Source organism: Lynx canadensis, chromosome X, assembly GCF_007474595.2.
Source record: "Lynx canadensis isolate LIC74 chromosome X, mLynCan4.pri.v2, whole genome shotgun sequence".
Taxonomy (NCBI): Eukaryota; Metazoa; Chordata; class Mammalia; order Carnivora; family Felidae; genus Lynx; species Lynx canadensis.
Window position 1 is genome coordinate 87,046,559 of NC_044321.2, and position 23,171 is coordinate 87,069,729.

The window sequence follows — 23,171 nt, forward strand, 5'->3', positions numbered from 1 at the left end:
CTTTTCTCCATGTGTCCAAATGTGCCTTCCTTAGAATGACAGCAATTCAGAGATAGCAGTTATATTTGGTATTGTCTAGGCTAGTGACCGCCTCCAACTCTAATACCCTCATTCTGTGAGGAAACAGAGACCTAGTGAGGGATATAGGGACTGGAAGAAGAATGTGATGTTATAATTCCTGATCTCGTGTTTTTTTCTAACACATCGTGCTTCACATCTAACACTCTTGCTTGCCAATACAAATTAATCTTAAGTACTTTCACATACTCTGCTCCTAATGGTCTTTGATTAACTGAAGATCGCCGGTTGATTTAGCCCTGGTTTAAGTTAGTTCTATCAAGATGGGACTATCACAAAGGTCCAAGGTAATAGCAAACTATACCCAGCCCCTAATGTGTTGAAATCCCAACAGCTTGCGATTTAGACAAGATGTAAAACTTGACTCTTCACATAACCCTTGCATAGACCTGAACTCTCCTCAACAGAGCAAGGCCAGGGAGGAATCTACTTCTCTTTCATTCTTTATTTTCATATCTCAGCAGGAGCACCTAGATCTGTATATTGAGACGTAGACCTCTCCATGAAGGGGCAAAGGAGAAAGCAAGAGTATCTGCCAAAATCCACATACATTTGGGCTTCAGCTTTACTTTCTTCTAAAAACTTCCTTTCCTGACCTGACTTCTACTGACCTGCCAATTTTTCTAGACTGAATTAATTTTATATTCACCAAGAGTTTACACTTTCAGACATTCCATTTGGATGGAATTCTTGGCTTGGCTTTGTGACTGATTAGACACAGCCAGCTGCAAGTTTGTGACTACACAGCAATTAAGGAAAATGTATGCTTCCCCTACCTTTTCCCACCAGAAACTCTGATACAAGCCAAATGCCAAAAGGGATCTGGAGGCCAAGAGCTGTGTTCTAGGATAATGCCATCCTTTTCCACTTGGACCAAAATAGTGTAAAATAAAAGAAGCATTCCCAGAGTGCCTGGGTGGCTCAGTCAGTCAAGCATCCGACCTCAGTTCAGGTCATAATCTCTTGGTTCCTGGGTTCAAACCCCTCCTCAGTCTCTGTGCTGACAGTGCAGAACCTTGTTGAGATTCTTTCTTTCTCCCTCTCTCTTTCTGCCCTCCCCCACTTGTGCTTTTTCTCTCTCAAAGTAAATAAATAAAACTTTTTTAAAAAGAATCTCTTAAAAAAAAGAAGAAGAAGCATTCCCTATGAGGCTATCAACCCCTGTTGCTATTCATTTTTCTCACTCATATGGTGAAAAGTGGTGATGATTGGGTGTGGGGTTTTTTTACTCTCATTATATCAAAATTTATGCACAAGTAGAAAGAAAAGATCTATCATAATGAACAAAATTTTTAAAACTTAAGCATTTTGTTCATCTGAAGGTAGTACTATTCTGTTAATTATGGTGATTTTGTGAGAACCGGCATGAAACCCAAATATGTTTTGTGTCTCAGTAGGAAAGAGAGAAGGCACAAGTGGAGGTTTTATAGACTTTGCTGGACTACTGAAAGGCCTATACAAAGAGGAGGCTAATTCAGCCCAAAATTGATTTGTGTTTGTTGTTCTAACACTTGAAAGCCAAAACATGTAGGCAATTGACATGAACTGTCATTCTGACATGGATACCACCAAAGAAGGAGGAATTTTAAAAATAGGTTTATTGCTTTTGACCATAACTTTGGTACATTGGCTACATTTGAACAATGACTTCCCATAATCTGCTTTTACTACTGATTCCCCACTTCTGGACAAAATATTTTGTCTTAGAATTGAATACTTGTTTCCTTAGTATGCGGCTATCTATTGGGATTGCTTCAGAACTGGCACTTTTGGCATCTACCCTTTCTAATTAAGGTGGGAAATTTCATACAAGGCATATTGAGAATGGCACATCCAGACAAATTTGAGTGTCATGAGTCCCAGGGTCCTCTGGTGGCTTCAAAAATAGAGACTAACATCAATGCATTTTTATGACATGAGGATGGAATGTAGTTTTCAGCCACAGTGATAATGTTGGCTTTCAGTAATACATTTCCAGGAACATGATATCAACCTTACAAAAAAATTGGATGATTTAAACAAGTAAGAGTTAGGGTTGTAATTGAGAATTAAACTAAACAGCTGAATGTTTCATCTGATCCCAGCTACACAGCCAACTAGTTAGAGCACACCCTTCAGTGTCACATTTAGGCAAATGATCAGTTTGGTCACAGAAATAATTATTCTCTTATCTGGTACACTGGTTTAGCTAAAGTTAATAAATAGCACATGGGGACAATATGATGTGTTCACATTCTCTCCTCACATCCTGCTACCACAATACTAGAATTTGGGAAAACTAATGTCTTCATTTTAGCCACATAGACTGGGCACAAAGAGGCATACTCTACCATCACTAGATACAGTTGACAAAATTCTTCCCTACACATTCTCTTTTTCCAAGCTTTGGTTGATGCTGTTTTCTCTGCCTAGGATGCCTACAGGGGCCAGGAAGGTAACTATAAATTGATGAAATAGGCTGAGTAGAAGATCATAGACAGTGATGGGAACTGTGACAAGCTGCAGAGAGCATGCTTCTTCCAAAAAGGTCACTGGGCCTTTTGGCTAAGGTCAAGTGTAGTATCTGTTCTTATCAATTTAATGTCTGATACGTCTTCTATTGAAAATAGGCAACTACTACTGAGTTCCAGCTAATTGTCACAATGATACCCAAGGTTAATAGATCTTCCAACCTTTAAAACCACCCAGGGGCGCCTCGGAGGCTCAGTCAGTTGAGTGTCTGACTTCGGCTCAGATCATGATCTCACGGTTTGTGAGTTCAAGTCCTGCATCCAGCTCTGTGCTGACAGCTTGGAGCCTGGAGTCTGCTTCAGATCTGTGTCTCCCTCTCTCTCTGCTCCTACCACCCCCCTTCTCAAAAATAAATAAACATTTAAAAAACACCCAGAAATCCAGATTTTTATTCCTAATCCCACAATATCAAGATACTGGCTACTATTGTTTATGACTATAAGGGTCAAACAAAACTGGTTACCCATTTGTGACCTGTGACTTAGACAAGTCCTATCCATCCTTGTTGAAGATCGAGCACCAAAGCTGGTCTCTAAAACAACCTTCATCCATTGATATGTCTCCTCTGAAGTTTGCCATATTTCTAGTGTCTTTTTGTGCAATATGGCAGCTATCAACTCTCTTGTGAGGTATAATTTGTCTCTGACTTAACAGTAATTTCTTTGAAGGCAGGGACCACATGCCATCTCTCACAAAGCCTAGCCCAGGGCCAGAAGAACATAGTAATGGACATTCAGTGAAGAGGGCTAGTTAGAACACAATCCCGAACATAACAGAACCCTCCACGATTCTCCATTGTCTTTTGCTAGTTGATTCATTCACCAGACTTTTACAAGTACCTATTATACTATCAGCATATATGTCGGGTGCTATGGATGAACATTAAGAAAACATGTACCTCTGCCCTTGAGGAACTAGCAACCAAATGTTGAGCTCAGATATACAAAGAAGGGCTATACGAAATCAAAACTGCACTATTGCTCAAAGTGCACTGCATCACTTCCACAAAACTGTTCTAAGATAGCACTATCCAGTAGAAATGTAACCTGAGCCACATATATAATTTTAAGCTTTCCAGTAGTCACATTTAAAAACATGGCAACATGGGGCACCTGGGTGGCTCAATTGGTTAAGCATCCAACTTCAGCTCAGGTCATGATCTCATGGTTCATAGGTTCGAGCCCTGTGTAGGGCTCAGTGCTGACGGTGCAGAGCCTGCTTAATATTCTCACTCTCTCCTCTCTCTCTTCCCCTCCCCCACTCACACTTTCTCTGTTTTTCATAATAAATAAAATAAACTTAAAAAAAGTAAAACAAAACAGGTGAGATTAATTTTAATGATATGCTTTATTTAACCCAATATATCCCAAAGTATTATCATTCTGATGTGTAATTAATATATGCTTTTCATTTAATGAGATATTTCACAGGTTTTTGTACTAACTCTTCTAAATCCAGTGTGTAGTTTCCTCTTATAGCACATCTCAATTCAGACTAGCCACACGTTCAGTGCTCCATAGTCATTTGTGGCTTGTGGATATCACATTAGTGCATCAAGAGAAAGGGATGCTCCTTACCTTACTGCCAAAGTGGGGATTGATAAATGTCACATCCTCCAAAGTCAGTAGAATTCTGTTGGGTCCTTTAATCAACTGGATTTTATTTATACGACGCCTGAAATAAGCATAAAATCAGAGGGTCAGAGGGGGCTGAATATTTTTTTGAAAACCCAGGATAAATTTGCCCCATGATAGAAATTTTAGAAATATACAAGATCATGGAGAGAATAACCACACGTAGATCTTTCCCTTACTACCCACAGGAAAGAGAAACTGCAACCCTGTTTCTCACAACTTGCGGAGTTACAAAGATCGAAAGAGAGAAACGAAAATGGTATTGAAAAGGCATCAAAAGGGGAGGGTGAGGATGCTGCATGGAGATGGTAGGTCAGACTAATAAAATGGTGATCCCTCATCAAGAGCACATTCAAAACAACACCTCGTAATACTTGTATAGAGCCCAATACCCTTTCTCATATGCCATAGTATATATCCTAATAATACCCAATCCAAGAATCATTCATCTCCATTTTATAGACGCAAAAACACATTAAAGAAACAAAACAAAATTAGGCAAATTGTGAGATCCCCTAGCCTGAGGCAGCACTGGGACTCACTCAAGTCCTTGGTCCCTGGCTGTGGGCCCAGATTTCTGCCCACAAGACCACTTGTCTTGCAAAGTTGCATCTATGCGTTGCCAAAGCAACAGGTTGAAAAGTGGAAAAATGCAATCAGTTGGTTGCTTTGTCTACATGATTCCAAACAAGTGGGCTGACTGTTTTTTTTTTCTCTTTTACTGAACTGGTCTCTTGTCTGAGCATTACACAGACACAGTTTAAACCTGATTCTCTTCAAACATGCCCATTAATTTGCAGCAAATGTAATTATTTCCTACAAATCAATTACTAGACACATAAGAGTTTATGATGCCTTACCCACACATCCAGGTAGGTCATCTCAGTTGAGCTGACCCGGCAACTCAAGGACCCAGAGGGTACCTTGGATTTAGTCTGTGTGGTTGTTTTCTTCTGTTTTGTCTTGGGGGCTCTGACAGCAACAGTTTGGCTTCGCTTTTTCCGCAACCCCTTAATGGTCATCCTGTGGAATGTTTTAAAGCTAGCTCCAGAGTGGGGAAAACAACCACTGAATCAAAATGCTTTGTCAAGTTGCTCTAAAGAACTCTGCAATGTCACTGTAGCTGTAAGCACCAGCAACGCGGTTTTTCTCAGCAATTCCACTGGTTTGTAAACAAACAATTAATGTGTTTCTAATTGCCTGCCAACAAATATGTCCCTTATCACTCTGGGAGCTTCTACCCTGCAGAGAAAATTAAAAGAGCCCTGTAGTGAATTCTTGGGTAGAGCACATGAATCTTTTGGCAAAGTAAAACATTGCTCCCTAACTTATCTATTTCATATGTGTAGTGAATTGTCTTAAGGCAGGCACACCTGTAAAAATAACCATGCTCCAGAGCACACTCCAGTAGAAAGAGAACTGGACTCCCAGTCCACAGACCTGGGGTGTAGTGCAGATTCTGTCATTAATAAGCCAGATGACCTTAGATAAATAATTTAACCTCTTCATGCCCCTGTGTCTTCATCTGTCTAGCAGGATAATAGTTCTGCATTACCCGCTTTATAGAGTTGTTTTGAAAATCAAATGAGATAATGTATGTGAAAGTGCTCTGAAAAGCATGAAGCACCATGAAAGTAGAAGAGCTCATTATTATCATTATCATCATTAGTATTACAAAGCACTGGAGAGCTTTATAGAAAGGCGAGGCAATCTGGTTCAGAGCAGGGAGAAAGGAGAAGTTCAAAGAATGCTTTGTTTTGGGGTGGTTGGGTTCTTTGCATGTCTTTCCTTCTGAAAAAGAAAAAAACTTAAACAATCAAAACACACAGAAAGGGAAGGAACAGAGAGTCACTCTCCTGCAAGTAATCACCATCTATTACAGAAACTCATCAGACGCTCAGCTCTTCTGATTGCAGCCGTGGTGGGCAGAGAGAGGGAGGAAGGCAGCAAAGAGAGGGCATCTTTTGTCCTTTGTTAGCTGAAGAACCACCGACCAAGTGGCTCTGGCAAATGATGTGTCTCTCTCCCATCTCTGAGTTTTCTGTGACCACTTGAAGTACCAATTGTCTCAAACTCATTTTCCTCTCCAATCATGTCCCTCTCCAATCATGTCCCTCTCCAATCATTTTCCACTCTAGTCTTCTTGGCCCTTCAGCCCACAAGCTCCAAACAACACCCCTCATGGTTTTTAGACTTGTTTTTCTTGCTTTCCAAAGAATTGCAGATTGAGCTCATTATTCTAAGCCCAAAGAACCAGTTCATTCCATGGGAAAGACCAGGGAGACCAGTCATGGAAGGTAAGGTGGGAGGTTGACTGACAAGTAACATAAGCAACTGAGTGACTCCATTTTCCACCTTGCCATGGGATGTTTTGGCATTAGGTAACCAGAGCCCATTACTCTTCAAATCTCCCTAGAGAGAGGAGCTTTTAGATTGGATGGCATTTATTTTCACTAAGCATCTAAGGATGTTAATTCATTTAGTCTTTGGCAGCAGCTAAATTCAATACATTAAATTTCTGTTCTGAGCAGGGATATTTCACAGTCACAGAAATTAAAAGAAAAACTTCCTTTGAACTAATGTCTTTATCAAATATGTTTTAACAATTCATAAGCTACATACCACTCTGTATGGTTTTATCGAGTTTCTAATATGAGGAGATTGAATAATGGTTTTTCACAGTGATGCCAACATACTAAACACTAAGAGTTAACACCTGTTAGAGTTTCAGTCCAGGATTTCACAGAGTCATTAGAACATCAGAGCTGGAAGGGCTCTTAAAGATCACTTAATCCAATCCGTTCATTTTACAAATGAGAAAATTCTGGCCAAGAAAGGTTTAGTGTCTTGTCCAAATTTCCACAGCTTCTTAGTACACTCTAGACATTTTTTTTTCTTGGAACCTGCTAAAATAGCTCCACTCTGTTCCCTACCAAATTCATGTCATATTTTTGTCAGGACCACTCTTGCAAAGACATAACAAAGGTGTGGTTAGTAGGATGGAAAGGGTAAAATGGGAGAGTTGTGGTTGATTTCATTTTTTACTTTCCCCAAATCATCTTAATATGGGGAAGGTTCATCTGTTAAAATGTGAAGGTTATAAGAAAGGAGTGATGTATGAAGCCATCTTCAACCATTTACCCCTGATCCAGAATTAGTTCATCAGAGTAGTTGCTCGCCTATCATGGGATCTCAGGGAGGAAGACAAAGACTTGATAATGATGGTGTTGATGATCCGCTAGGATAGCTTTTGTCCAAGGAAGAAGGACAGTACAAACCTGGAATGTGACACCCTGAGCAAAAGGCATGAGTGGCAAGGTGAGGATTCTGGGCTCCCAACAATCAGCAGGAGAATCCATGCACCTGGGAAGGAGGGGAGACTTGACCACTTGCTGAGCATCCACTATGAGTCAGGTATTATTCCAGGTGTTTTACTTACTTGGGTTTATTGAATCTCTGCTACGATCCTGGGAGTTAGGACCATTATTCTGAACTCCTGGATTCTAGCCAAAGTCTGAGCAATTCTTAGAGCTGGTTAAAACATCCCAATTCTGTTTTCTATTTGTCCATACATTTGGGGGAAGGAGATGGGTATAGGAGACTCTGCCAGTGGAAAAGGAAGCACAGCTAGGTAGTAAACCAGCTCTAAAATACTAATTCTCTTATTTCACAATAGTGTTGAGAATTAGATCTCCTCACAGGCAACAACACTGACAACACAGCTGAGGAGGTTATTCTTGGCACCATGAAAACACTTCACTCTAAATGGGGCCAGTAGGGATGGTAAATCACCATGGAAAAAAGGAAAATTAGTGGGTCATGTAATGAGGAAATTGTACTGAAACATGACTTCCAGGAAATAAATATTACCAAAGCCATTATGGTCTTGTACTTTCATATATAAAAAGAACAAAAATGTACCTTATAAAGTAAGCAAATCCATTAATAGACAACAGGGCTATAAGCAAAGCGAGACAGACCATTACGGCAAAGGCAGGGTCGATGCCTGTAGAGAACAAGAGGAAGAATGGCATTATCGCAGAAAGGCTGTAAATAAAGGGCACCACGAAGCAACTCCTCATGCTTTCTGGTGACTCTAAAATCAAACCACATCTACCTAACTTAATTCCATTTTTCTACAGCACAGTATGTCTTGTTGACTTCATGGACACAGAAAGCAATTTCACTGTTCTGAAGCAAAACCACTCACCACTCTGACAATAACAAATCACATGAATTAAGCCTGACCCGGGTGTTTCTTTGGAGGAAAAAGTCCACGAATGGAAAACTTTGAGTACCTTAATTTAAGTTGGATGGCAATAGAGTTATTGAGAATAAATATGTTATCTCACCTGTGAAGGGTAAGTATTATGTTGTCTTCATAAAATAAAAGAACTTTTAAATTCACGGGAGCCCATAGACCTCGTGAGTTATAGATGAAAAACATAATAGCACTTGTCCTTCAAGGGTGAATCTGTTTTTGATAATTAGTGTTTCATTGAGATGTAAATTGGCCTCTAGAAAACCTAAACATTTGGGAGGATTACTAAGATTTCAGAAGGAACTAGATGATGATGCTAATGAAAAGGTATTTGGGTGTGTCATGCTCAAGCAAAAGACAAATTGAAGCCCATTTCAAATAGATGCATTTGGTTTTAGAAGAGTGTGGTGTACACTCACATAGGAATAATATGGGTCCTTCTAAAGATCCCCCCTGGCTCTCAGAGATTTGATGGACTTTCCACTCTTCCTCAAGCTAGAGGAGTTCCATCAGTCAATCAAAGTGCAAGTATTTATTGGATGCCGACTGTGTTGGGTGGTGGGAGAGGCTAAGAATTATTAGCTATGCCCTCCAGGAGCAGTATGTTTGGGAGGGGGAGACACAATCAATACACAAGAAACAATTGAAAAGCAATTTTGTGCTAAGCTGTGAGGTACAGACTTTTAGTCAGAGAGTTCAGAGAGGAGAGGGTATAGAAATAGGATTTCTGTGGAGGGACCTGACTGACAGGATTTGGATGCATCAGGGAAAGGGTAGATAATCTTTCTGGCAGTGGAAACAATCACAGGTCATAGTCAACAACAGACCAAGGAGAAGACTCATGCCTTCCTCCTATTAGAGTAACCTCTTTGGGAGTGCCGATCCTTTGAAAAGGAGTTGGGGGGGGGGGGTGGGGTGAGATTTTTAAATCATGCATGATTATTTGAGGCTACAAAGTACCTCTCATTGTCCTCATTATTTTAAATTGACTACCTGGAATGCCAAGATGTTTATCTGACCTGAATACAAATGACTGATTCTATGAGTGTTCCAATATTAAAATGTGCCTTCACTTAAAGAGGTTCCCTGGTAACCCAAGCTGAGCCAAATTGACTACCAGTGATTTTCCATTCCTTACCTCCTTGACAGATCTTCCCTTCTGCAAACCAGCATTTTGCATCTGCTTGAGGGGGCCTGCCACCAGGGAAGTGAATGGGGGTCCCTCTGAACCGTAGCAGCTCCGTTTCCATGTCCACAGTGTAAGTGCTATACAGTTCCCATTCTTTCCAGTTGGTGTCCAAGATTACATATTCTGCAATTCCATTTCCGTTTGAATCTGTCCTTATCAACTGGTTGAATCCATAGAACTGCATGTTTCTGGAATGCTGAACCAGGCTGGCAGCACTAGCCTGTCCATTTTCTTTCATAGCATTATTCATGGCTTGTGCGATAAAGTAAATTGAATTGTAGATGGTTCCAAACAACGGTGAAACCTATTTTTAAAAATTACAATTATCTTGAGCTCTGGTCGCCCTAGAGCAATCTCAGAGTGTAGTCCAAGCCTGTGTTCATTATTATGGGCTGCACGTCTGAATGTAGAACTATGAAGACCCAGAGGAAAAAAAACAATTGTTTCAGAGGACTTGCTTGGTTTCTCCCCTGAATTTTTCTGTTATTTTCCCCCAGGCCTTTACATCTTTAAATATATCAAATATGACAATTTTATGAGCAAACCAAGTAATACACAATATATTTTTATGCTCCTAAACTAAGAAAGTGATATAGAGCTATAAAGGGCATTTAAAAAAAAAAAAAAAAGAATGGAATCAGCAAGAGGCATGCACAGGAAATTTACCACGTTAATTACCGGTGCATTATGCATGGTAAAATCATTTTACTGACACTACTAGAGTGGTAGGTGTGTGTGGGAAGACTGTAAATAATGTGTCTCCACAGTCCATGTCTGTGTCCTTAGTCCAAAGTGGCTATTCTCCTAGACACATGCTCCCCAGAGGAAGTGAACACTACAATACAGTTTTAAGCACATACCCCCACACATACACATGCAAACATGCATCCTGACACATATGCACCCACAAACACAGAGCTAAATGTTGCAACATATGGAGAATGCAGGTTTTAATCAAGCAACCTTTTCTTCATGTTGGTGTCCAAAGTGGCAAAGCTTTGGTGAGAAGCCACTGTAAAGCATTAAGGCTTCCAAGGTGGACAACATGACTTTGCCTGCTATATAAACATAGTAAAAGCAACAATACTCATGTACTATGCTCAATGCACTGATAATTAACCTAGTAAAAATTTTTTGGAACAAACTTGTATTTTTATTCCAAAAAGATAGGGAGAAAGAGAGAACAATCCCTCCCTCCTTCCTCCCCCCACCCCACCAGAACATGGCTTCATGGTTTTCCATAACATTTCATTTCTAGGATGGAGTTCAATAAAGCTATGGTCATGCCATTTTACCAAGCTTCAGAGAAAGCTGATACTTGCTACTTTGGTTTCACAAGATCTAGAAAGCTATCCTCCTATAACAACCTTCATCTGAATAAAAGGGTTTAAAATTGAGTGAATCATTTTCATGTTGGAAATACAAGTCAAGATGCAGAGAGGTACAGCAACTAGCGAGACACTGCCGTGCCTCGTTAGTGTAGAGCAGAGGGTTTTCAGTTACCCAAGTAGTGTCAAAAACACCAATGCCAGACCCAACCCAGATCAACAAAATGAGACACGTTAGGTTTGGGACCCAGTAATCACTATTATTAAAAGCTCCCCAGGTATTCTAATATACACAAAGGACTTAAAACAACATAGAAGAAGACACACTGGCCTGTGGTTTCTTCCTAATGCCAGGATGTTGGGCAAGTCACTTATCCACTCTCTCTGGGCTTCAGTTTCTTCCTCCCTGAAATGTCTAGAAGCATGAATGTCTAAACCTTGGACATCATTTGGTCTAGCTGTCTTTCTTTTTAGACAGGAAAGGGAGACCCAAGGTAGTTTAGTGATTTCTCCAAGTCACTCACCTGGACATGAAATCAGGACTAGAACCCAGGTTTTCTGTTTCTTAGTTTAGCATTTTTGATTGAAATAGGTGTTACCTGTGTTCTTTTATCGGCATGAACTTCTGTGAAATTTCCTAACACCTGGTCTAGTACAGGGACCAAATTTAGCTTGCAGACATTTTTGTTTGGACTGTACATGTTCTTTTTTTCTTCATCTTCTGATCTTTTAAAATTAGAATGTTAAACAGTTCCGTCTTTAGTCTTCTTCCCTATCAACACTCATTCCTTTGGTGATCTCTTCTGGTCTCCTTGCTTTAAGTACCACATCTATACCATATATCTCAGATTTATACTTCCATCTCAGACCTGTTTCCTAAATTCCACACTCAAAAGTCAACTGCTCGCTCCGGTATTTCTACCTGGATGTCAAATTTCAATGTACCCACAATTGAGCTCCTGATTTTCACCTCAAATCTTCCTGCTTCCTCTAGGAGTCTTCCCCCATCTTTGTTAAAAGCTACTCCATTCTGGGGCGCCTGGGTGGCTCAGTTGGTTAAGAGTCCGACTTCATTTCAGGTCATGATCTCATGGCTCATGGGTTTGAGCCCCGCATCAGGCTCTGTGCTAACAGCTCAGAGCTTGGAGCCTGCTTCAGATTCTGTCTCTCTCTCTCTATCTCTCTCTCTCTGCCACTCCCCCACTCGTGTTCTGTCTCTCTCTCTCTCTCTCTCTCTCTGTCAAAAAACATTACAAAAATTTTTTTTTTAATAAATAGGCATGGGGAATGGATGGCATGTGCTGCCACCAAGGAATCCACATTTAGTTGCCTAGCACACACTGAGGTCTCTTGAGGGGTTTCCACTAACTCTCCCTTTGACATTCTCAGATGCTCCATTTAATTGTCTTTAGGATTTCTGCAAGACCCACCTGTTTTCTAGGGCTTTGGTAGGTTATGACAATAAGTTCAAGTTGGAAGGTGGGGTATAAAATCAATACTAGTAAAATAAATGAGTAAAATACCACAGGGCAACAAGCCCCTGAAAGCAGAGAAAATGCTAGTATTCTGTTTTGAAAGGCACAGAACCTTCTGGGAAGGAGAGTGCATCTACCTACAGCCAAAAGCAAAGATTAAAACTATTAAAAATAACACCCTCACCTCTGAGTTGACCCATCTTATAGGATTTTGAGCTGGCCAGGCTATGCTGCCCTTTGTGTTCTTGGATTGACCCCTGTTAGAGCTGACTGACGGCAACTCTCCAAGATGACTGAAACCTGAAGCCTGTTTTTCAGGAGACTCTAGCCTCCATCATATCTCTCTCTCTCTTTCTCTCTCTCTCTCTCTCTCTCACACACACACACACACACGCATGCCCACACACCCACAGCCACAAAAGTGTGGTAGAGGGAGCTGAAGCTAAAGGAAAGGGCATAGGTTAACAATAGCATAACAACAGCATTCAGTTGCAAAAGAACTGTCATGGGCGCCTGGGTGGCTCAGTGGGTTGAGCATCCGTCCGACTTGATTTCAGCTCAGGTCATGATCTCACGGTTCATGAGATCAAGCCCCAGGTCAGGTTCTGCACTGACAGTGTGGAGCTTGCTTGGGATTCCCTCTCTCCTTCTCTCTCTGGCCCTCTCTTGCTTTCTTGGCCCCTCTCTCCCTGCCCGTGTGCGCTCTCGCTCTTTCTCTCTCTCTCAAAATAAATAAATAAAAACTTAAAAAAAGAAGAACAGTCACAATGGCCCACTCTCACTGTGAGGGCTTAGATTTGTGTTCCAGCTGGTCTGTGTTGCTGTTTGACCCACTGAGCCCTTCGGCAGTAGAAATGGCCCCTTCCTGTAAGTCAGACTCACAGTCTGTTAGCATTGGTCACAAAAGGTCTCCAGCTGCAGCTGCTGCAAATAATGAGAAAAAGAAGAGGTAGAAGGTGGGACAGGGGAAAAAAGGACACTACCCACAACCTCTGTCCTGGCTTCTGACTACAGCGCCAAAGAAGCAAGACAGGATTGGCAGGAGCTTCTGTCAGGCACATGGCCTTGTTGACATCACAGCCCAGAATGGTGAAACAATTCATGACTCAGTCTATTGGTTTTGCCTGTTGTATAGACCTGAACCTGATTGAATTATGAATAAATGAAAGACAATAGAAACTTACCCTTGACTGTTTTTCAGTGACATTAGCTAGCTCTACCCTAGGCTTTTTGGAGTGTAGTATCCCAGAGAACAAGGTCTGGGTCAGGAGCAGTGATTTTCAAATTTGTTCAATTTGTTCAATGCTGTTGTTGACTATCATCAGTTCAGATTTACTGTGCTTGAAAGACACAAAACTGGCTTCCAAGGCATTTTGTCCTTAGAAGCATACATTGAAACATACCTGGGTTGGAAAATATCATTTGAAGGACAAAATGGCAACATCACTTTTTTTTCTACATCACTTTTGAACAAAAATCCAGGCACATGCAGAGAGCAAGGAACCAAATGGTAATTGAGTTCCTGTTATTAAAGGTAGTACCTCCAACAATGAATGATTTCAATCCTTGGACTTTGCCAAGAGATGGCAAATAACCCAATCTGTTTGCTATGATACTCGTGAACACATTACCTTTATTTTTTATTGAATGATGCACAAAGACGATTGTAGCCAATGTAAGCTGCAGGCAACAGTTTCTGACAGCTGTCTCGTGGGCCCTATCCTGGAATGCTTCATTCAGTCCTAACCACATCACCTTCAGCCAACCATCCCCATGCCAGGCACCTTTATTTAAGGTAATAGAAAACAATCAGTGCAGGAGTGTAAGGTCCCCCCCTGGGCTTGCTGAGAAATCCAGAGGATTTCCTTTGCTTAGTCAAATGAGGCCACATTTGGAAAAATTATCCAAAATGTGTGTTCCAGCAATATGTATTTATAGCCAATAGAAGTTTACTGAACACAAGCATGCAGCAAAATAAAGGATGCAGGCACTAAAACTATACTTCAGAAGTCTATTTTGTGCCAAAGCTTAAAGGTACAAAGTGACAATCCTTGCCCAATCATCCTGAGACTAATTTAGGAAATTTGTCACTGGCTTGCCACCCTCAATCTCTCCATTCTGATTTATTGTTCTGTTTCCATGAGTCCTGCTAGAGCCCTATCACCTCCTATGTTAGAGGAAAAGAATCTTAAAACCCCATTCAAATCAAAGTATTAGTCACTTAGTAATATTACTGTGAGTAAATCATTAGACATGGGACACGGTGAAAGGCTAACGTGTGGTTAAATGGTCAGGTTCCAGTAGCAGATTATTGTCGAAATCCCAGCTCTGCCACTTGCCAGTTGTATGACCTTGAGCAGGTTACCCTGAGCCTCAGTTTCATCATCCATAAAATAGAGATAATAATACCTAATTTCAAGGCTTGATCTGAGGATTTGATGAGACCATTTTTGTTAACTAGCGGGTGCAGAGCAAACATTGAATGCATGATCGCTGCTATTGTTTGCATTTCAGAAGAGGAGCACAGAACTCTGGTAATATCCCGGAAATGTAGTGTTCAAGTACGTCATCCCACTCTTGAATTGTGACCAATAAGTAAATGTCCCAATTTTATTTTTTTTTAAATTTTTTATTTGTAAGTAATCTCAATACCCAACGCAGGGCTCAAACGACCCCAAGATCAAGAGTCACATGCTCCACTGACAGAGCCAGCGAGGTGCACCTAAAAGTACCAATTTTATTTATTTTTTAAGTTAATTTATTTATTTTGAGAGAGAGAGAGAGAGAGTGCTTAAGCAGGGGAGGGAGGGGAGAGAGAGAGAGAGAGAGAGAGAGAGAGAGAGAGAATCCCAAGCAGGCTCTGCACTGTCAGTGTGGAGCCCAATGTGGGACTTGAACTCATGAACCATGAGACCATGATGGGAGCTCAAATCAAGAGTCTGATACTTAACCAACTGAGCCCCCCAGGCACCCCTAAAAATCCCAAATTTAGACCCAGTGTTCTTAGCAACCTGAAATGATAAAACTGTTCCCCTTTATTGGGGGAAGACCTTATTTCTGTTTTGTTCTCTATGATATCACCTGCAGAGTGCCTAGCCCACAATAATAATAAAAAGAACAACATTCATACTGGTAATAATAAACACATTTATTGAGAGATTACTAGGTGCCAGGCAAGCTCTTTGTGTGTATTAACTCATTTAATCCTCACAACAACTCTATGAGGTAGCTACTATTATTATTTCCAATCTGAAATAATGAAAAGGTGGGGCGCCTGGGTGGCTCAGTCAGTTGGGCGTCCAATTTCAGCTCAGGTCATGATGTCACGGTCCATGGGTTCGAGCCCCGCATCAGGCTCTGTGCTAATAGCTTAGAGCCTGGAGCTTGCTTCGGATTCTGTGTCTCCCTCTCTCTTTGCCTTTCTTCTGCTCTCACTCTGTCTCTCAAAAATAAATAAATGTTAAAAAAAGAAATAAAATAAAATAATGAAAAAAAGATATAGAGAACTTATGTAAATGTACAGCACTCTGCCTTCAAAGCCCATGCTCCTAACTACCATGGCATATCTGAGCTTAATAAATACTTGCTAAATTAATGAATTGACTGTGGTAGATCCACCAGTAACGTTTTTGGGACTTCTTTTATCTTTCATGACTTCCTGATTACAGATACTGAAATCAAGATTTTTTTCTTCACTCTCTTCCTCCTCCCAAATATCACTCCCAAACAAGGAGGACGAGGAACAGAAACAGTAACCCTCCATATTTGTTAGTAATAGGAGTCATCAGTAACTCCAAACCACAGAATATGAAGACAGAAAGTGGTAACTGATTTAGCAGAGTAGAGGGCGATTAAACCTGAGTACCTGAAGAGGGGAATATCGGTAAGCAACAAGCAGATTTTCGCCCTGAGAGTCCCAGAAAGGCTTAGGAATTAGAGGCACCAAGTACTACAGAATTGGGAGTGAGGCAGAACTCTAAAGGAGGGATAGCTGTGTGAATAGCTGTATAAGAAGTAGTTCGACATCCACCATCCCCACTTCTATTGAGGAAAGCCAGATTCCTGCAAAAAACAGGTTAAATTGATTCAGAGCAGCTCCAGAACTGGGAAACTTACTCCAAAGGAAGGTAGACATTACATGGGCCACCAAAAGGAATGATAAAGTTAATGTCTTTATACTTAATAATGAGAGTCCCAGTCTCCTTCCCCTAACATGACTCCTAGAATAGAGACAGCCAGGATTATGACTCCCAAGGTGACTGGAGTATTCTTCTGTGAAAAAAAGTGTACCCCAAGAGGCAAGATCTACATATATTGACAAACAACCCCAGCTGGGTAGCCAATTTCCCTACACTGAAGCCCATTGGCCAACAAACATGTAATGTACATACAACTTCAAATCTGTTGTTCAGAGCTTCAATATTTTTTTAATCTTTTTCAATGTTTATTAATTTTTGAGAGGGAGAGAGAGAGAAACAGAGCTTGAGCAGGGGAGGGTCAGAGAGAGAGGGAAACACAGAATCTGAAGCAGACTCCAGGCTCTGAGCTGTCAGCACAGAGCCCGACGTGGGGCTCAAACTCATGAAGCAAGATCATGACCTGAGTTGAACACTCGACCGACTGAGCCACCCAGGTGCCCCGAGCATGTTTTTAAAATATAAAAATTTAAGTACCACTGCTTTTAAAAATAATTATAAAAATCATTGCTTATTAAGAGTTTTGAAGATCTGAAGTGCTTCTGGAATTCTAAAGGATAATGTGACATTCAGGAGAAGTAGAGATCTCTTTCCAAGAACTGCCACCATGTGGAAAATAAGGATGAAGAGGCTAGAAGTAGACTCCATATCTTTGCTTAGAATTTGTTAAGAAGGCACCTAGCTTCATAACCAGATAAAGAGACTACCGTACTCCTGTTAGAGTTTTCTCCCAGTCTTCCATTTGTTGGTTTTTAGGTGGCAAAAAGCAAGCATTCAAGTAGAAATTTGTTGTCTTTCCCCTGCAGTGTTTGGAACACAATGTTACCCATCATATGGCCCAAAGGAAGCCTTTTCTGGTGCTAAAGCCTACTTGGGTAGGAAGGCTGAGTTTGACACTGGCAGCTTGCCTGCTGTCTGAGAGCACAACCCAGGCGCCCCTAGAGCTTCATTCTTAAATATGGACAGCCAAGATCGCCAGAGAATTAAGGAAAGCTTCCAACATGAAATAGAAAGACCAAAACAAAGAAGCATGAAAAATTAGAAGTGAAGAAAAACACAGAAAACAGGAAAAAAAAAAAAACTTCAAAGAAAGTACAATGAGTATCTGACAAGAAATAAGACAAAATACTGTATTTACAAAACAAAAGCAGGATGCCATGAAAATAGAATAATCAATCAACAAGGATCAACGCTTGGAAATTAACAGTTTGATAGCAAAAAGTTTTTTTTTTTTAATCAGCAAAAGAGAACGCAAAGTTGAGGCACTCTTTTAAGAAGAATAACTAACAACAAAACAATGGATGATACAAGAGAAATAATCAGACAATTAAAAAATCAACCCAGACAATCTTATAAACAACTAATAGTGTTTCCAGAGAGGACAAAGACAATGTTGTTAAGGAAATTATCAAATAAATAATATACAAAAATTTCTCATGTGGAATGAGATTTAAAGGCCTCACAATAGATATTGCATAATATATGTCAAAGATCCAAATATCATCATGAAATTTCATAACATCAGGAATAAAGAGATAATCTTTAAAGCTTCTGGGGGAGATGAGGAGGAGCAAAAACAGGTTGCATCAAAGATTCAGTAATAACAATGGCATTGGAGTTATCAATGCCAACAACAGAAATTAGAAGACAAAGTGCCATGTCTTTAAAGTGCTAAGGGATAATGATTTATTTGATTTTATTTATTTATTTAAAGTAATCTCTACACCCAATGAGAGGCTCAAACTCATGACCCCAAGATCAAGAGTCACATGTTTCTCCAACTGAGCCAGCCAGGCACCCCAGGGAAAATGATTTTTTAACCTAAATTTATATACTCAAACTATCAATCAATAATGAGGTTGGAATAATGACTTTCATGCAAAATTTCAAAAATTTACCTTCTGTGTACCTTCCTCACTAGAGAATGTGCTCCACCAAAACAAGAGAGTAAACAAAAAAAAAAAGGGAGTCCCGAGATTCATGAAATAGTGGTGCAGTACAGAAAAAAAAGGAGAAAGGTACCTTCCAGGGTGATGAAAAGGGAGATCTTAGCATAATAGTTGTGCAGAAGCTTTAGGGAACAGTAAGTTTAGATCGGAACAGGAAGACAGAGAGCCTCAGAAAAAAACAAATGAAATTGATAAGGGGTTTTACGATATATAAAATTTGTTCTGCAAGAATTCTACAGCTTTATCAGCCAGTGTGGAAAGACTTTCAAATTCAAATTAAGGTAAACAAATTTAAGAATAAAGCAATTATTGGGGCACCTGGGTGGCTCAGTCGGTTAAGCGTCGGACTTCGGCCCAGGTCATGATCTCACGTCCCTGAGTTCGAGCCCCGCGTCAGGTTCTGTGCTGACAGCGCAGAGCCTGGAGCCTGTTTCAGGTTCTGTGTCTCCCTCTCTCTCTCTGACCCTCCCGCATTCATGCTCTGTGTCTCTCTGTCTCAAAAATAAATAAACGTTAAAAAAAATTAAAAAAAAAGGAATAAAGCAATTATTAACCTCAGTAAAAATCAAAAGTTACATGTGAAATGAATGGTTACCTACTATACTACATGGATCAGCAACGAATGATACTTCGATAGGTATAATATTAGAAATACCAAATATGAATTTAACTAAAAATTGTGACAGAATTATATTGAAAGTTCGAAGGAGGGTAAGGAAGTATATAAGAGCTAAAAATCCTCAACTGTAACAGAAAGTCAACAACCCAGAGGTAAATACCAGAATAAAGAGCAAAAAGACAAGAAAGTGGTTGTTTCTGATGAAAGGTGGGAGGGAGGCCTAGGGACTGCTTCGTTGTTGACACAAACTTTTTAGGATTTCTTGACCTTTAAAACTATGTGCACATACCACTTGGACAGTCTTTGTTTTTACTTTTTAAAGAAGTAAGGGCATAAATTAAAGAGATTGCAAACCTGCTATAGGCAATATAGTCCATCCATAGAAATTTCAATTCCACTGGAAGTTATTGGCAAGAGAGAAATACAGCCATGTTTTTCATGTATTTGTTTATTCATTTCCTAACTGTCTTTTTCACAAGAATTTAAGCCCCCTAAGATCAGGAATAAGTGATGGACTAGTAAATGTTTAACTCTATGTGAAGTAAAAAAATATTCTTGTATCATTTACCTATTTCTGTGGTGTAAATATTCCCAGTGCCTGATTTCTAGCTATCAACATGATGTCACTAAAAAGAGAATTGGGAAAAGATGCACAAAGTCAGCTTTTGTAAACTGGCTCCAACACACCACGAACAAAAATCTTGCTTACTATTCTATCTCGGAGTTCAACATAGTGCATGACATGGCAGGTGCCCAGTAAATAATTGTTGATCTGTTGAGTGAACACAGGAAAAATAACAGGAGCCAGGGACAAGCAAACAATGAACTACATAATTTGATCTAAGAAAATTGAAAGCAAAAATCATCTCGAAAGCTGAGAATATTGAGAAGGAGCTCAAGTCAGATTATAACTTGGATAATAAATCACCATGAATTAATAAGGTCATTCTGGCCCCAGGGAAGAAAAAGTGGAAAGGAAGGTAGCTGTGAGCCAGACATTTAGATAGTTACTTTACAAGTGTGACTTTGTTTAATCTTTGCAATAATCTTAGAAGATGTAGATCACTAACCCATTTTACAGATGGGAAAACTGAGACTCAAAAAAGTGTAAGTAATTTGCCCAAGGACACACAGCTAGCAGGAGTGAGAGCTGGGATTCAAACCCATGTTTGTCTAACTCCTTATCATATGCTCTTTCTGCTATACCAGCTGCCTTCAGAAATTTAGGAAAATAATTTAAGGAAAAGGAGGTTTTGTTTATCAGAAATGTGAAGATAATTGTCTCATCCTTCTATCAATCTTTGGTTATGAAGGTATAGCATAGGCACCTGCAAGGTGGGGGTGGAAACGCATCCAAAACAATCTGTTAGATAAGATCTAGATTCAAAACAAGCTGTTTTGTGAGATCTAGATTCTTTGTTCTAGCTCTCTTTATTTTCTTGTCTAAAGCAGAGTAGAGGCTGCCTAGCAACCAAGATAATGGTGTCTCTTTTTTTTTGCCTTAATTATCTTATGCTTTCCACAACCTCAAAGATATTGGATCAAATATTAAGAGAAGAAGATCTGAGTTTTTGTATCAAAATATCTGTTCATATACATGTACAATGCACACACACACACACACACACACACACACACACACCTTTCGCCTTCCCTCAATTTTGTGATTAAATTAAAAAGACAGTCTGTATCTATGTGGTGCCATACCATTCGCTAAAAAGTATAAAAATTCACCATTTCAGGGCACCTGGGTGGCTCAGTCGGTTAAGCATCTGACTTTGGCCTAGGTCATGATCTCATAGTTCTTGAGTTCAAGCCCCACGTTGGGGTCTGTGCTGACAGCTTCAGATTCTGTGTCTCCCTCTCTCTGCCCCCCTGCTTGCTCTCTCTCTCTCTCTCTCTCTCTTCTCTCTCACAAATATCAGTCAGAGAAAGAAAAATATCATATGACTTCACTCATATGAGGACTTTAAGAAACAAAACAGATGAACATAAGGGAAGGGATACAAAAATAATATAAAAACAGGGAGGGGGACAAAACGTAAGAGACTCTTAAATATGGAGAACAAACAGAGGGTTACTGGAGGGGTTGTGGGAGGGGGGATGGGCTAAAGGGGTAAGGGGCATTAAGGAATCTACTCCTGAAATCATTGTTGCACTATATGCTAACTAACTTGGATGTAAATTTTAAAAAAATAAAATTTTTAAAAAATGGGAATAAATAAATAAATAAATAAATAAATAAATAAAACATTTTTAAAAATTAAGAAAAAAATTCACCATCTCTTTGCTTGTTGATAAATATACCAAACAAATGGTTTGGGCAACCATTCTTAGCAATTTGAGGGATTCTTGCAATTCTTGACCAAACCGACCATTTGTTTTTAAATACATCTGTCTCCTAAAAGAAATATTTATTATAAACATATCAGTAGCAATAAAGTTGAAAATCAGTACTGTTAATATCTCCACTACTTTATTTTATTAGAACAAAAATTGGCAACATCTTCGTTATCAATACTTAAACTAAACCTAAATTTTATCTAAATCATTTGTTCAGAGAGACAAGCAGTCCACAGGATAAAGAAAAGGGGTGGATAAAAAGGAGAATATCATGGAGAATGTGAGTGTTAGACACAATCAGATGCCTACCTGACAGCCTTCTTCCCTACTAACAGAATCTCAATTCTGTTCACATTTTTCTGGCAGCCATAGGGTCAATCATGATGGTCTTGTTCCTCTTTCTAAATTATTGACTTAGGTATGCATATAAGGCACGAATATGATCAGGAAAGTATGGAGAGAAGTCTGCATGAGGAGCTTCTGGGAAAGATTTCCTCACTCTTAGAGGCACAAGAAAGGAACATTCCCCATTTTTATCTGTAGACAGTTCCACCTATAATAAGTGATGTCTGGAACTGTGGCAGCCATCATGGGACCACGAGACCAACCAAATCATGGTGTCAAGATAGCACTCTATAGCTCATAAAGAGGAAGGATGAGTAGAGCCTGGTTCATTGATAACATCATTGAGCTGATGAATTCACTGACTCTTGAGCTCCCATAGCTTCAAATTTTGAAAAAAAATATTACTGGCCATTTTGTGTTGAACAGTCTATTTCTTGCAGCCAGAGGCTTTGTAACTGATACAGTATACTAGCCAATGCTAGAACTTTTAATCCTACTTATGTTTTCTTCTAAATACTTCTGAAAATAACTACCTTCTCTTACATCTGGCCTCCAACCTATAACAACCCTCTCTGTATTTTTTCAAATCTAAGTGGTAGCTTTGGCCTCCCCATCTTCTCATATTCCTTGTCTTCTTTGTATGTTTCTTCTTTGTTTTTGTCTTTGCTCCCCATTCCTTTCGCTTTCTTCCCCTGTCCACTTCCTTTTTTTTTTTTTTTGAGATTTTAAGTTTATTTATTTATTTTGAGAGAGAGATCACACACAAGCAGTGGAGGGGCCAAGAGAGAGGGAGGGAGAGAGAGAGAGAGAGAGAGAGAGAGAGAGTATCTCAAGCAGGCTCTGTGCTGTCAGAACCCAATGAGGGGCTTGAGATCATGACCTGAGCCAAAAGCAAGAGTCGGATGCTTAACTGACTGAGCCACCCAGGCACCCCAGTCCCCTCTCCACTTCTTTACCTTCTTCTAGCTCTTAAGTGTTTGTGATTTGAACATGAAATATGTTTATACATATATTCATTTATACATGTGTAAATATTATGCCTTGCATATTAGAAAGGAGGAATTCTTCCCCAATCCAAATAATTCCTTTCATACAGAGATAGCTCTGCTAGAAAAAAGAAAAAAAGAAAAAAAGAAAAAAAACACCTGGCCTCTCTTTAACCCTTACTCATTCCTTCCCACAAAGGAGGAGTGACTTAATCTGACTGGTTAATTTGAAAGGAGAACTAAGCATGTGTAGCCCA

At 39.8% G+C, this 23,171-nt stretch overlaps 1 protein-coding gene and 1 pseudogene across 1 annotated transcript in view; one reads left to right on the forward strand and one right to left on the reverse strand.

Moving 5' to 3' along the window:
• Nucleotides 1–23,171, reverse strand: part of GUCY2F (guanylate cyclase 2F, retinal) — an 89,964-nt gene that overhangs the window by 54,830 nt on the left and 11,963 nt on the right. Inside the window, exons 3-5 of the mRNA XM_030305999.1 lie at nt 9,623–9,977; nt 8,145–8,229; nt 4,167–4,263 (exon numbers count right to left, since the gene is read on the reverse strand). Of these exons, the coding sequence (XP_030161859.1) occupies nt 4,167–4,263; nt 8,145–8,229; nt 9,623–9,977 (537 nt within the window). The remainder of the gene's footprint in view (nt 1–4,166; nt 4,264–8,144; nt 8,230–9,622; nt 9,978–23,171) is intronic.
• Nucleotides 2,602–2,696, forward strand: LOC115507993 (annotated as a pseudogene).